General features: G+C 38.6%; 2 protein-coding genes across 14 annotated transcripts in view; one reads left to right on the plus strand and one right to left on the minus strand.

The window, feature by feature from the left end:
* Positions 1–7,619, plus strand: part of rad52 (RAD52 homolog, DNA repair protein) — a 44,964-nt gene extending 37,345 nt beyond the window's left edge. For 2 of the 3 annotated variants that reach the window (XM_072269398.1, XM_072269400.1), the window contains exons 9-11: positions 3,968–4,060; positions 5,163–5,351; positions 6,823–7,619. In XM_072269398.1, the coding sequence (XP_072125499.1) occupies positions 3,968–4,060; positions 5,163–5,351; positions 6,823–6,884 (344 nt within the window). In that variant the 3' untranslated portion in view covers positions 6,885–7,619. The remainder of the gene's footprint in view (positions 1–3,967; positions 4,061–5,162; positions 5,352–6,822) is intronic. The other variant, XM_072269399.1, reaches the window with a different exon arrangement.
* A 4,684-nt stretch (positions 7,620–12,303) lies between these two features.
* Positions 12,304–16,412, minus strand: part of LOC140202656 (serine/threonine-protein kinase WNK1-like) — a 160,689-nt gene continuing 156,580 nt past the window's right edge. For all 11 annotated transcript variants that reach the window (XM_072267777.1, XM_072267781.1, XM_072267780.1 and 8 more), the window contains one exon: positions 12,304–15,873. In XM_072267777.1, coding sequence (XP_072123878.1) covers positions 15,559–15,873 — 315 coding nt within the window. In that variant the 3' untranslated portion in view covers positions 12,304–15,558. The remainder of the gene's footprint in view (positions 15,874–16,412) is intronic.

Genomic DNA, 16,412 nt, shown 5'->3' on the forward strand with positions numbered 1-16,412 from the left:
TGTAAAATTACATATGCCTATCTTACCTTCCTTTACCAATTTAAATCAGCCACATGTTTTTTTAAATGTCCTCAGTCATGAAGGCTGTGCAATCAGATGCAACAATATCTAAATACTGTATATTCACAGGGTATTTATAAATATTACTATATATTTTTTAAGAAAATTCTACCACTCCACAGCACAAGCAATATTTAATTCTTTTGCAACACACATAAAAATTGCTGGTGAACTTTTGGTTGCTTTTTCTGGTCATTTCCACCCGAGTAAAGGTTTTTATAGACAGACAATAGGTGCAGGAGTAGGCCATTCAGCCCTTCGAGCCAGCACAACCATTCACTGTGATCATGGCTGATCATCTACAATCAGTACCCCGTTCCTGCTTTCTCCCCATATCCCTTGACTCCGCTATCTTTAAGAGCTCTATTTAACTCTTTCTTCAAAGCATCCAGAGAATTGGCCTCCACTGCCTTCTGAGGCAGAGCATTCCACAGAACCACCACTCTCTGGGTGAAAAAGTTTTTCCCCAACTCAGTTCTAAATGGCCTACCCCTTATTCTCAAATTGTGGCCTCTGGTTCTGGACTCTCCCAACATCAGGAACATGTTTCCTGCCTCTAGCATGTCCAATCCCTTAATAATCTTGTGTTTCATTCAGATTCCCTCTCATCCTTCTAAACTCCAGTGTATACAAGCTCAGTCGCTCCAATCTTTCAACATATGACAGTCCCGCCATCCTGGGAATTAACCTCGTGAACCTCCGCTGCACTCTTTCAATAGCAAGAGTGTCCTTCCTTAAATTTGGAGACCAAAACTGTACACAATATTCCAGGTGTGGTCTCACCAGGGGCCACTGCAGAAGGACCTCTTTGCTCCTATACTCAACTCCCCTTGTTATGAGGGCCAACATGCCATTAGCTTTCTTCACTGCCTGCTGTACCTGCATGCTTACTTTCAGTGACTGATGAACAAGGACACCAAGGTCTCGTTGTACTTCCCCTTTTCCTATCTTGACACCATTCAAATAGTAATCTGCCTTCCTGTTCTTGCCACCAAAGTGGATAACCTCACATTTATCCACATTAAACTGCATCTGCCATGCATCTGCCCACTCACCCAACCTGTCCAAGTCATCCTGCGTTATCTCAACATCCTCCACACATTTCACACTGCCACCCAGCTTTGTGTCATCTGCAGATTTGCTAATGTTACTTTTAATCCCTTCATCTAAATCATTAATGTATATTGTAAATAGCTGCGGTCCCAGCACCAATCCTTGTGATACCCCACTAGTCACCACCTGCCATTCTGAAAGGGACCCAATAATCTCTACTCTTTGTTTCCTGTCTGCCAACCAATTTACAATCCATGTCAGTACCCTATCCCCAATACCATGTGCTCTAATTTGGCCCACTAATCTCATTTGTGGGACTCTATCAAAGGCTTTCTGAAAGTCCAGGTACACTACATCCACTGGCTCTCCCTTGACCATTTTCATAGTTACATCCTCAAAAAATTCCAGAAGATTAGTCAAGCATGATTTCCCCTTCGTAAATCCACGCTGACTCGGACCGATCCTGCTACTGCTATCCAAATGTGCCGCTATTTCATCCTTTATAATTGTCTCCAGCATCTTCCCCACCACTGATGTCAGACTAACTGGTCTATAATTCCCTGTTTTCTCTCTCCCTCCTTTCTTAAAAAGTGAGATAACATTAGCTACCCTCCAGTCCTCAAGAACTGATCCTGAATCTATAGAACATTGGAAAATAATTACCAATGCATCCACGATTTCTAGAGCCACCTCCTTAAGTACCCTGGGATGCAGATCATCAGGCCCTGGAGATTTAACAGCCTTCAGTCCCATCAGTCTATCCAACACCATTTTCTGCCTAATGTGAATCTCCTTCAGTTCCTCCATTACCCTAGGTCCTTCGGCCACTATTACATCTGGGAGATTGTGTCTTCCCTAGTGAAGACAGATCCAAAGTACCTGTTCCTTGTCTGCCATTTCCTTGTTCCCCATAATAAATTCACCCGTTTCTGTTTTCAAGGGCCCAACTTTGGTCTTAACTAATTTTTTCCTCTTCACATACCTAAAGAAGCTCTTACTATCTTCCTTTATATTCTTGGCTAGCTTGCCTTCGTAGCTCATCTTTTCTCCCCGTATTGCCTTTTTAGTTATCCTCTGTTGCTCTTTAAAAGTTTCCCAATTCTCTGGCTTCCTGCTCATCTTTGCTATGTTATACTTCTCTTTTATTTTTATACTATCCTTGACTTCCCTTGTCAGCCACGGTCGCCCCTTACTCCCCTTAGAATCTTTCTTCCTCTTTGGAATGAACCGATCCTGCATCTTCTGTTTTATTCCCAGGAATACCTGCCATTGTTGTTCCACTGTCATCCCTGCTAGGGTATCTTTCCAGTCAACTTTGGCCAGCTCCTCCCTCATGGCTCCATAGTCCCCTTTGTTCAACTGCAATACTGACACTTCTGATTTTCCCTTCTCCCTCTCAAATTGTAGATTAAAACATCATATTTTGGTCACTACCTCCTAATGGCTCCTTTACCTCGAGTTCCCTTATCAAATCCAGTTCATTACACAACACTAAATCCAGAATTGCCTTCTCCCTGGTAGGCTCTAATACAAGCTGCTCTAAGAATCCATCTTGGAGGCACTCCACAACCTCCCTTTCTTGGGGTCCAGTACCAATCTGATTTTCCCAGCCTACCTGCATGTTAAAATCCCCCATAACAACCGTAGCATTACCTTTACGACATGCCAATTTTAACTCTTGATTCAACTTGCACCCTATATCTAGGCTACTGTTTGGGGGCCTGTAAATAACTCCCATTAGGGTCTTTTTGCCCTTACAATTTCTCAGTTCTATCCATACTGACTCTACACCTCCTGATTCTATGTCGCCCCTCACAAGGGACTGAATTTCATTTCTCACCAACAGAGCCACCCCACCCCCTCTGCCCACCTGTCTTGTCCTTTCGATAGGACATATACCCTTGAATATTCCATTTCCCAACCCCGGTCCTCTTGCAGCCATGTCTCTGTTATTCCTACAACATCATACTTGCCAATTTCCAACTGAGCCTCAGGCTCATCCACTTTATTTCTTATACTTTGTGCATTCATATAATACTTTTAACCCATTACTCCCCTTACCTTTCACATCGATTCCTATCGCACTTGGACATACCCTTGATCCCTTCCTGAGCTTTTTGCCCTGTTAATCCTGTTGTCTTTCTTAACTTTCCTTATTCTATCTTTCCCTTTAACTCCATCCTTATATTTCCTCTCCCCCCCCCCCAGTTTAAACACACCCATGTAGCAGTGTTAAACCTGCCTGCCAGAATGCTGGTCCCCCACCTGTTAAGGTGCAACCGTCCCTTTTGTACAATTCATCCTTGCCCCAAAACGCATCTCAGTGGTCAAAGAATTTAAATCCCTGCTTCCCGCAGCAGCTCCTCAGCCACACATTCAGATCCCTCATCTCCCTGTTCCTGCCCTCACCAGCACAAGGAACTGGAAGCAAACCGGAGATAACCACCCTGGAGGTCCTGCTTTTTAGCCTTCTTCCGAGTTCTCTGAAGTCACGCTGCAGAATTTCTTTCCTCCTCTTCCCGACGTCATTTGTGCCGACATGCACCACCACTTCAGGCTGTTCATTTATGAATATGAACATAAGAGAATATGAAGTAATCAATTTCTGATCTTCAGCACTATCTGTTTCTCAGCCTAGGACACATACTTGACAAAGTAATTAACATTGCCATAAACCCAGAAAAAGTAAGGCTAAAAAGTATGTGATTTGATCTCTGCTTCCATGTGTGTTTAATTCCCACTCTAAGTAGTTTTTTTCCCCCTTTGGTTCTTCAGGTATCTTTGCAAATAACTTTTTTTTTCATGCATTTATTTACTTTCACATACTGATTAGAATTATTTTCTCTATTTGTAGTGACAGCTGTGCAGTCTAAATTGGCACCACAGATTAATCACAGCACGCCAATCAACCATGAGGCAGATTTATTTGAGGATAAGCTCCTGGCTGGTAGGTATTGCATTCATGCTGTTTGAAAGTTCAGTGGATCACTTTTCATTAAGAAATTATTTTAGGGTTTTTTATATTTATGCTTCTTGAATTAAAAACAGTCAAAAATTTACAATGTCAGCAGTTGAATGAAAAATTTTCGTGGAATATTTCAACCAATGTACTCCTATTAGGCTGGGTGGAAAATCTGGCTTATTTTAAATCAACAGGCAGTCAGAGCCAGAAGGTTGGCACTGAGAAGTTCATTGAATCAGTAAGTTGTGATAAAATGGCATCCTTTTATTGCCATGGATTTTACAATCAGCAGTGAAGCCACGGTTGCTAACCTGAATAATAATTAAAAAATAACCGCCTACAATGAACTAACGATCATTGGCATAGATTAACTCTTGACCTGTTCAGCGGCTGGATCTCAACAAACTGGTTGACTGGTGTCTCAGAGCTCCTGGTACGCACTGAGCTGTGCACCGAGACAGTAAATTCAGTAAATGCAAACCTTTCTCTTCATTAGCATGGGAAGGAACAAACATTTTACAGAGTGAGAAATAAAGATCAAAACACCTGCATGATTATAGTGGGAGTGGAAATGACAAAAACTTTATTTTGTACATTATTCTCACAAAATTATAATTTGTATGTACAGGAAACTTTTTTTAGGCCATGGATTTTGGGCAATAGTGTTATTTTGGAAACTGAATTTAGACAACAAAGCATAATATATTCTGTGGTGCCGCTGATAGAACTGCTATCTCACAGTTCCAGCCTCCAGAGCTTGATCCTGATTTCCACTGCTGGCTGTGTGGAATTAGTATATTCACCATGTGGCATCATGGGCCTCCCCCAAGTGTTCTAGTGTACTAAAAACAAAGTGCTGGAAATACACAGCAGTTAGAACAATGCTACGGGAAGAGAAACAGTCAGTATTTTGGGCCAAGGACTCTTCAAATTCTTCAACCTGAAACTAACTTTTTTGTTTCTTCCCATCAATGTGGTCTGATCTGCTGAGTATTTATAGAATTTTCTGTTTTTATTTTGATTTTTCAGCATCTGCAGTTTTTTTTTGAGGTTTTCTCTGATAAGAAGCTATTTTTTTCTGAAACAGCAGATGATCCTGAACTCTGGGATATTCCTCTGGATGGCATCAGTTTTGAGAGCAATCCAAATGCCTCTTGTCGGAAGCAGACTCCATCTACACTTCCTACAGGCCCACAACACATGTTGACAAGGAGCAGAACTCCACAAAAGATTAATTCGTCAAAACAAACCCACAATGCCTATCAAAGTAGAACAGGTGAGATTAAACTGCATTCTGTGAAATGGCAGGGAGACATTGGCAAAGATGGTGTTTCAGCTCTATGGCTGGCAACTTTTAGGACCAAGATACTTGCATTAAAAGAATGATTCAACGTGCAAAAATCATAATGCAAGGAAGCAAAGCAGTTTTGTGTTGGATTCTTATGCACGATACCAACTTTGTATGGCACGATCAGAGAACATCAATGCATCTAGCATTGTTATCTCCATTACTGTAAACACCTGGATTTTCAAAAGAATAAGATAATATCAATTTTAATTTTGTCTTAATAATAGGTAATTTTCCTGACAATTTAATCAATGAGTGGGCATCATGTGCACAACATTTATTTTGTTTTCTTTTCTCCTATGTTAAGTCCAAGGCTACTGAAAGTATAGTTTTACGTTAATGTTTCATTCACTGTGCAGTATATGATTCTTTAAAATTTAGTAAGCTAGAATGCACTGACCTGACCCTGTGGACCTGCCTTAGTTAAATGCTCTGTATCTAACTCTGACCATCTGTACCTTGGAGGCTTACAAGAATAGCCCCGGGAATGAAGAGGATAATATGAGTGTTTGATAGCTCTGGGCCTGTACTGGATGGAGTTTAGAAGATTAAAGGGGAATCTCACCGAAACCTACCAAATATTGAAAGGCCTACAATGAGTGTATATGGAGAGAATGTTCTCAATAGTGGGAGAATCTAGGACCAGAGGGCTCAGTGTTAAACTAGGATATCCTTTTAGATACGGAGAATTTTTATTTTAGCCAGAGGGTGGATAATCTGAGGCTAAGTTATTGGATATATTTAAAGTGGAGAGTGATAGGTTTTTAATTAGTAAGGGTGTTAAGAGTTACATACAGGGAGAAGATAGAAGAACAGGCTGAGGGGGAAATAAATCAGCCATGATCAAATGGTGGAGCATACTCATTGTGTTGAAAGGCCTAATTTTTCTTGTATCTTATGGTCTTATGCACACTGGAGTTTACTGTACAGCCTGAATTCCAGTTGGCAGTCGTCCCTGAAAATACAGCAAAGTTGTGGCACAACATACTCAACCGTGAAGCTTGCAATTGATATTGTTTTTAAATGCCTCTGTTGTTCAGAAATATTTTAGGAAATAATAAAATTGTGGTTAATGGGGGGAAAAATGAAAGTTGTTTAAAATTACTATAAGAAATTCAACTACCTTGCTAATTGCCTTCCAAATCATTGTCCAAAAGCGCCATTGAAATAATTTAGATCTTGGATCCTTCATCAATTCTAACTTCAGTTTCCACAGCTGACCATGCAGACAAATATTGGCATAATCCACTTTGACATATTTTCTTGGTGTTCTTTCAGAGTTGTAATCAATGCTACATTTGAAGTACAAATCTGCTGATAAGTAATTTTAGTAATTAGTTGTCATTTATAATAGATTGAGTTCAGAAAAATTGATCTGAAAAGCAATTTTTATTTCCAGTGGAATCCAGTCCTTGCCGAGAGGGGCAATTCATGAAAAAACGCAGGCTGGAACCTGCCTGAAGAATCAAAGTGGCAAGCTATCATCATATAATTTCTTCATAACTTTTTTTTGTTATTTTTCTTTGTGAGATGTCCTTTGTCACTCTACAATGCAGCTTTTGGAGAAAGTGAGACATTTATGTTCTTCAAAATCTTTAATGGATCTTGCCCATCTGGTAATTTTATTTCAAAGTTACACCACATGTAATGCTGATGTCCTGGGAAGCTTTATGCTGCTGTTATGAATTACGCAGCACCACAGTGGTAGGTAATTTCTATAGCAAATTGCACTGAAGTAATAAGTTAGATTGTACTCTGAGGTGCAGAAACTCTTGTGGTTTTGTACAGGAAAATACATTTTTGATTTCTCAGTATTTTCATCAGAATTAAAGCTAAGGGAATAATCTGTTTAGAAAAATATCCAAAGTTGTCTAAGAAGCCTACTGCAATTGCTTCAGGAGTTTACCATAAGCCATTACATGGTTGGAGAAAATGGAGGGTAAATGTGATATTAATTAATTTCTGATTGAAATATAATTTTGCATTGTTGATCTCATTTTTTGTTAATCATCCAAATGTCCAGTAATTTTTATTGCTCTAGTCAACAATAATTGTTGGTAAATGTTGGAGTGCTGTTGAATGAAACTGGAATAAGTTTCATTTTTGACCGTTACTCACAGAAATATTGTAATTACTATAACCAATAATTCCGTACCTTGGAGTCATGATTCTGAATGATATCCTTCTATTTTTCCATGGGCATTTTTTTCATTTTTTAAGTGTTTTTATTATACATTAAATTTAAAACTTAATGCTTAATCTTTCAAACTAAATTGAAATTTTAAGATATGTTTAAACTATTGATGAATTGAAATGTGTTGCTTTTGCTGATTAATGGGATGGTTTATCTTTGAAATATCTTTCTTGTTTGGGTTACTGATGTTATTCCCCACACTTAACTAAGTTCAAAATGTAGAGATAATCCTGTAAGTCAACTGAAGAAAATAAGCAATAATATTCTTTGTCTTGTCTACATCCTTCAGTCACTTCAAAGCATTTTGCAATGTGAGAACTGGAAAATCTTAGTAAATCATGCAATGACCACAACTTAATAGCCCACCATCATCTTTCATGCCTATATTAGGGGTTAGGATTAGATTGATCTTGGAGTAATTTAAAAGGTCAGCAAAACATCATGGGCCAAAGGGCTTGTATTGTGCTGTACTGTTCTATACTCTATCTTCCAAAAGGACAAGACTGCTAAACAAAACCTGTCCATTAGATCTGGAAAATTTTATTAAATGATAGAATCATAGAGCACTACAGCACACACAGGCCCTTCAACCATCTGGAATGTGCTAAGTTATTATTCTACCTAGTCCCATTGACCCACACTTGGATTTAAGCCTGCCATGCCCTTTTCATCCATGTACTTGCCCAAGCTTTCTTAAATATTGCAATCAAACCCACATCCACCATTTCCACTGGCAGCTCATTCCACACACACTAATCTGAGTGAAGAGGTTGCCCTTAAGCATTTCACTTTTCACCCTTAATCTATGACGACTTAGTTCTCATCTCGCCCAACCTCAGAGGGAAAAGCCTGCTTGCATTTACCCTATCCATGCCTTCAATTTTGTCTATCTCTATCAAATTTCCCCTTCTGTGCTTCGAGGAAGAAAGTCCTAACCTTTTCAACCTTTCCCTATTACTCAGGTCTTCAAGTCTTGGAAACATCCTTAAATTTTCTCTACACTCCTTCAATCTTACTAGTATTTTTCCTGTAGGTGGCTGATAAGAATGGAACACAATACTGCAAATGTGGCTTCACTAACATCTTGTACAACTTCAACATAACATCCCAACTTCCCAAATCCCTGTTCTACAACAAAACCTCAGTGCTCTGTTTACTATAAAAGTCCTACCCTGGTTTATCCTCCAAAAGTTCAACACCTCACACTTGTCCCTATTAAATTCCATCTATTATTTTTCCAGCTGGTCCAGATCCCACTGCAAGTTAAGTTTCTTTGCTGTCCACTACACCCCCATAAATTTGTGGATCCAGTTTACCATATAATCATCCAATTCATTAATATAGGTGACAAATAGCAACAGGCCTTGTACCAATCCCCGTGCCACACCACTAGTCGCAGGCTTCCAGTGACAGACAACAATCTACAACTCCTCTGTCTTCTCCTAAGTCAATGTTAAATCCAAATTAATATTTCATCCTGAAAGCTTCAAGACCAGTCGTCCATGTGGGATTTTCTCAAAGGCTATTGTGTAGTCCATGTAGACAGCATCCACAGCCTTTCCTTCAATTTTCCTGGTACCCTCATAGAAAAACTAAAATTGGTTAGACATGACATACCTTATGTTGACCATCCCTAATCGGGCCCTATTATCTAAATACTTATAGTATACATCCAGTCCCTTAGAGTACCGTCCAGTAATTTACCCACCACTGATATCAGGCTATAATTTCCTGCTTTATTCTTATAGCCTTTCTTGAATGACAAACAATATTAGCTATCCTCCAGTCCTTTAGCACAGCTAAAAGATCCCAGGAAAAAAAGGAGTATTTGCTGGAGTTTAGAAGAATGGGGGAAGATCTCACCAAAACCTACCAAATATTGAAAGACTAACAGAGTGGGGATGGAGTGGATGTTTTCAGTATTGGTGGGGGGAGAGGGGTTGGTCAGAGGTCACAGCCTCAAAATAGGATGTCCCTTTAGGTGAGGAGAAATTTCTTTAGCCAAAGGATGGAAAATCTGTGAATTAATTGCCACAAACAGATGTGGAGGCCAAGTCATTTGATATATTTAAAGCAGAAGGCAGAACAGGATTGAGGGAAAATAAATCAGCTGTGATTGAATGGTGAAGCATATTTGATGGGCCAAATAATTTTTCCTGATGAGTAATGCCACCCCTACTCATTTAATACTGCCCTATCTATCATGTCTAAAGCAATGGAACCTCAATACATTGAACTACCACATCTGCTCATCTGCCTTACCTACAATACTCCTTGTATTGAAATAGACACACAAAACATTAGATTATGAGGACACGCAGTCTTCTTTTATTGTCATTTAGTAATGCATGCATTAAGAAATGATACACTTTGTTCCTACAGAATGATATCACAGAAACACAAGACAAACCAAGACTAAAAAAACCCCACAACAACCACATAATTATAACATATAGTTACAACAGTGCAAGCAATAACTTAATTTGATAGAAGAACAGACCATGGGCACGGTAAAAAAGTGTCACAAAGTCTCTCGCAAGTTCCATCAGCTTATGCAGACAGTTGAAGGAAGAAAACTCTTCCTGCCATGAACCTCCAGCGCCGCAAACTTGCCGATGCAGCATCCTGGAAGCACCCGACCACAATCCGACTCCGAGTCCATCTGAAAACTTCAAGCCTCCGACACCAAGCCCCATCTCTGCCGAGCGCTTTGACCCCAGCCCCAGCATAGGCAAAGCCAAGGATTTGGGGCTTTCCCCTCCGGAGATTCTCGATTGCACAGTAGCAGCAGCAGCAAAGCAGGCATTTCAAGTTTCTCCAGATGTTCTTCCGTGCTTCTCAGGGCTGTCTCTATCAAATCAGGATGGTGCACGGCCTCCTACTTCACATTAATCCCACCATACTCAAGCTTTCAATTCCCATATGTAAGCTTAACCTCTACTTTCCCCACAACCACTTCACTCAGTTCCCAGCTCCCTGCAACTCTAGTTTAAAGCCCAGAGAACAGCACTAGCAAACCTTCCTGCAAGGATGTTGGTCCCTATCCAGTTCAGGGGGCAAACAGTACTGTTTGTGCAGCCTCCACCTTCACTGGAAGAGAGCCTAATAATCCAAAAAATCTTAAGTCCTCCCTTCTTCATCTCCTTAGCCATTTGTTAAACTATCATTTCTAGCCTTGCTAACATGTGGCATGTGTAGCAATCATGAGATCATGATCCTGGAGGTCCTGCCCTTTAATTTAGCACTTAACTGCCTGAACTCAACACCTTCCTAATTATGTTACTGAGATGGACCTTGATCGCTGGCTGTTCACCCTTCTTTAGAATTCTAAGGACATTTGATGGAGCTGGACTACCAGGTTTCTTTGGCAAAATTGCAGGTTACTGCTAATGTAGTAAAACAATACTTTAAGCCAGACCTCAAAGGGAATTTCAAATTTCTCCTGACTCTTCCACCAGTGTTTCTGATTGCAACCTTGTTCATATACCTAACCCACACACTGGACCTTTGGGTCACATTATGGACTGAAGAGCAAGTCAAATGCCAGACATAAGAATTTTTGAACAACTGAAAAAAATTTAGTTTTACAATACTGGCAACTCCTACAATAGTCATTCAGGTAACAGAAATGCATCCTTAAAGAATTCCAAAACCTCTACTGAAAATCTTCACAACCTGTGTTTCTTGTTGCATGTGCAGTTATTGGTCAAGGTGGTTGGGGCGATTTCAAAGCAGTAAGCTATAAAAATGTAAAATCTTCAGTATTTTAGAAAGTAGATGCTCTAATACAAATATTACTAGAACTTCCTGGATTCTTGTGGTGCTGCCACAAGCAGTATCCATCAAGGACTCCCACCATCTAAGAGGTCCAGGCACCGTGGTAGCATAGCGGTTAGATGCTATTGCAGGTTGAGCAAAGTTTAGAGTTCAATTCCACCATGTAAGGAGTCCCTATGTTCTCCCTGTGACTGCGTGGGTTTTCTCCAGGTGTTTCAGTTTCCCCCACAGTCCAAAAATGTGTCAATTAGTAGGCTAATTGGTTGTTGAAAATTGTCATCTGATTAGGCTCATGTTAAATGGACAGGTTGCTGGGTAGGGCAGCTCTTGGTTGAAAGGGCCTATTCTATGCTGTATCTCTAAATAAGTCCCACACCAGTAGGTTTAGGAGCAGTTATTACTCTTCAACCCTCAGGCTCCTGAAAGTAGCATGGATAACTTCATTCAACTCAACAATGAACTGAGTCCACAGGCAATGGACCCCCTTTCAAGGACTCTACAACTCCTTCTCAGTAATATTTATTAAGTTATTTAAAATTTGTCTTTTGCACATTGACAGTTTGTATGCAGTTTTTCATTGATTCAATTCTATGTCTTTGTTCTGTGAATACCTGCATGAAAATGAATCTTAGGATAGTATATTTTGACATATGTACTTTGATAATGAATTTACTTTTAACTTTGGATTAAGTAAATGGAAATCTGTGAACTGGTACTTTGTTGGACAGGACTTTTTGAAGAACAAGTTCGACCTACTGCATTCCATTAGAAACACCACCAAATAACACATTTGACCTCAAGCTGTAGCTAAACCACAACTTATTACCCCCTGGACCCCCCCCCCCCACATCAGCATACAACTTCAATAACCAAAGACAAGACTTATTATTGTGAGAAATATGCAAACACTGAGATTTTGATCATTTTTATTTGAATGATTTCAGTTAATAATCTACAAAGAAAGTAACAAATTTCAGCGCAAAGCGCAATCTTGCATGTAGCTCAACACCCTTATTTAGTGCAAACATACAATTCATGTTGCAAATGATCCCCACATTTCTTTACAGTGTACAATGTTAAATAATGAAAGATCTCTTGGACAGACATTGAACTCCAGAGCAACAGAAGAGGTTCAAGACTGCAATTTGTTGCAATGGGAAGGGGTAGATACAGTGGGGAGAAAGGTATTACAGAAAATAATTTAATGCATGTCAGTAGCATTTATAGTTGTACATCTTACTCCCCAATTGTTTTCCTTATAAAGGGAAAGTAAATAGGTCCAATTTTTCCACATTAAAAAGCCCAAAACAAGAATATGGGGGAAGAAATGGGCTCTGCACCCCAGTTTAAAATAAATGAACACCAGCTGCTTTTTGCTTTAGATGTTGGATGATAATTCATAACTATAGAGCAACACAATAGAGAATATATTAATATGCATCCCAATGCACAAGAATAGCATACATGTACTGAAATTCATAACTCTGCCTGTCCTGAAAAAGGAACAAAAATCTGAAGTAACCAAAATCATATTCTCAATAGCAGTCCCAGGATTATTTATTGCATATTCTACATCAACCTCCACTGGAGTTCTTTTGTTTGGGGGTGGAAGAAGGGTGAAGTGATGGGTTTAGAAGAAAATTCACCACTTAGAAACTTGAGCCACTTCCTCAACCCCATGCAAATAGTTTACATTTCAGAGATCTAGGGCTCCCCCCACCCCCCTACAAGAGGTCAGGTAACTCATCTGATAAATGTTACTCTCGACTTAAAAGCGACATAATAATGTGGACTTTTCACAGTTTATTGCAGTCTAAGGAATAATACTGATTGCAGTACTTGCCTTTATTTCCTTTGCTTGAAAGGAATCCACATACAGAATAAGAAATATCATTAAGCATAGGGTAGAAGTTACAAAAGCACCTGCTGAAACAATCCTCATACCAGTTCAAATTTTATTAAAAGGGAAGCAAAGACAGAGAAATAAAAGTTTTATCATGCCTATCTGTCTAAAATAAAAGAAATGCCAACCCTCCCTTCCCCAAAGCAGGTGTACAGAATACCATTACACCTCCAAATAACAATAACATTACACTATAATTCTAAGCTTTTTGTATTAAAGTCTTGAAAGAGACAAACGTGTACTGTATTCTTCATAACAGGTTTTTTTTTTACAAGGGAACTTGGATTTCAAAGCATGCTTTTCTTAGAGTTTGGGTGTTCCAAACAAGAGCTAATGGAATAATTTGCTATAGTATGTCTACCTCTACAACTTCAATTTTTAAGCTTCCCAACTCTTCAATATTGTTTAAGGCTCACATGTCAGCAACAGTTTGCAACACGTGCTGCACTAACAAATGCTTCAGTTCCATGAATTATCATAACAGTTACAGCAGAACTAACCTTTCATTTATATTGAAAAATATTTTAATAAATGGTGCAACCTTCCTCAATTTACTTGGAAAGAAAAACAAAATAAAGTGCTCACCTGCAATTTGCAACAATTACAAATGCAGGGTTTTAACAGTTCTTTCATGAAGTCAGAGAACTGAAACTTAACTCTAAAACAACCTTGGCATCCAAATTTTGTATATTTGTCCTTTATTTTTCATATCACTAAAAACTGCAACACAACTCCCTCAACCAGTTCTTCACAAGTCACATTTCTGTAAATACCTGGTAAAACAAAATTAAATGTGTAGCTTAGATTGAAATGTGAAGAGGAAGAGTAAACATTCTCAGGGTCAGGTTAAAGAAAGAAAAAAAAAGTCCCACATTTTAAGGTAAATGTTCATATTGGAAACAAATCTGACTTTTTTAACATTGTAACGTGTAGTTTTTTAAACATTAGCTTGATTCTGAATTTGGAAGTTACTGTAAATTAGTGCACTCAGCCTAAATATATGATCACTGCTGGATAGACTCTGGGTAATGCTAAATTTTATCTAGATATCACGATTTACATTCCAGGAAAAACCAGAAGATAGTATTGAGAAAGACTTTCCTCAGTGTATACAAATTTTCCATGTCATTTTTCACATTTCCCATATATCCAGGGTTCATACAATTGTTTCTGTGTTGCTTCAAAAGTTATTTTAATGGTGAGAGCCTCAAAATACAAAGTAAATTTTACAATGGTCATGTGTACAATAAATAAGATTATCAATAAACTGCGATGAGGAATTACACTTAAAGATTAATGGTGGATTCTTTGCAGCACCTAATTTTCTTCCACCAATTTAAAAGCAAAGGAAAATAAAACATATTTTGGCATGGCTTGCTATTTTAAACATGTATCAGCACTATTCATGCTGATAAAAACTACTAAGTAATATTTTGACTTGGTGACTTTAATAGAATCAAATGCAAATTAGTTTTTTAATGCATTTTTGGAAACAACAGCACTTGATGAAAATTCCAAAAAATGCAGACCCTTAAACTACACAAGAAAACTTAAACTATTACTTTAGCTTTAAGTGACTCCACTTTTTCAGTAATTAAAAGGCTATCACTGGGAGGGAAGGACAAGTATTAGAACACATTTAGGGGGAATGGATGGCATTTCAGTCGCTGCCAGTGACAACAGGTGTGTTAAAGAACAAGTGTAACTATCCGCATTACCACAACTCCATCTTCACTTGCTCTCTTTCTTTTTTAATTTCTCTGTTTGGGGACACTAAGTGCTTTCCTGCAGACAAGTCAGAAGCACAATACAAGGCACTATGAATCCAGCAAGCATACTGGGAAAACAAGTATTCAAGTACATTTATACAATTTTACATTCACATTTATTTACCTAATACAATGAAGTAACAAAGGAAGTTAAAGTGTCTCTGATAATTATGGATTATAGCTAGCTTTAGTTTTTTTTTATGTTTTTCTTTAAAACTTTAAACCCTCTAAATTCACTTTTACTACTGTTGTCCAACAACATTTATATCACAGTGTTTGAACATCAAAAACTGATGGGTAAATACATGTCCGCACAGAACGCTGTTTGAAACAGAACTAGTAAAATAGCTCTCAATGATGCTGTGTATATAAAAGCAGTGTCAGCCATTTGTATACTTTGAAGCTCTATGACCTATCCCTGGCAACATCAGCAGAGGCATTAAACCCTGAATTCCACTCAATCTATTGATCACACTTATCCAGAACTAGCATCTATGTTGTCCTAAGATTGGATCCAGTAGGATTGCTGACAGATTTCTGCAAAGTACCCAAGGGAAAGCTCTGTAGTGAAGTGCTACCAACTCCTTGAAACTGAAGACCAGCTGTTGGTGGTATAATCCCTGGTTGTTGTTGGGGAGGTGCTCCAGTCCACTGGGCACTATAGGGTGCTCCAGGATAACCATACTGGCAGAGAGGGGTCTTGCTAAAAGGATTCAGTGAACCCACTGAGGCAGTAGAAGATCCTCCCACAGAGTTGGTCATGGAGATACAAAGTTGACCTGGTGCTGAATACTTCCTTGGCATTGTCTGTAAAATTTTTATAAACAAACAAACAAGAGTTAATAAAACAACCAGATATACCATAATTAATGCTTAATCCAGAATAAATATGATAAATGGCTTTAACTGCTGGTTCAAAGCATATAAATTCAAAAATGCTTCTACTAAGTTAGGAATGTCTTGAGATGTCAATAAAACTTAAGAATCCTGCAGTATGGCACTGGATGTGCAAAAAAAAAAAAAACACCCACCTCCAATTTAACCCAAGTTTTAAAAAAAAATATATATATCATGTAGTGGAGATACTAAACACCCAAAAGCACTTCATAATATCAATTAACATTCCCACTTCAAGGTGTGCCATGAAAAATAAATGTAACGAACATTATAACTCCAGATTCCAGCATATACAGTTCGTGGTCTCCATGGGAAAAAAGACTGAACTGATAATTTATCTCAATGTCATCTGCAGGATTATTTTCTCCAAATGGAATTATCTTCAAATGCATTTAATTGGCTTTGCTGGGTCAATGATCGACTGATGTACAATTGTACACCCCTATGTG

The sequence above is a fragment of the Mobula birostris genome, chromosome 9 (genome assembly GCF_030028105.1).
Source record: "Mobula birostris isolate sMobBir1 chromosome 9, sMobBir1.hap1, whole genome shotgun sequence".
In the NCBI taxonomy this organism is placed as follows: Eukaryota; Metazoa; Chordata; class Chondrichthyes; order Myliobatiformes; family Myliobatidae; genus Mobula; species Mobula birostris.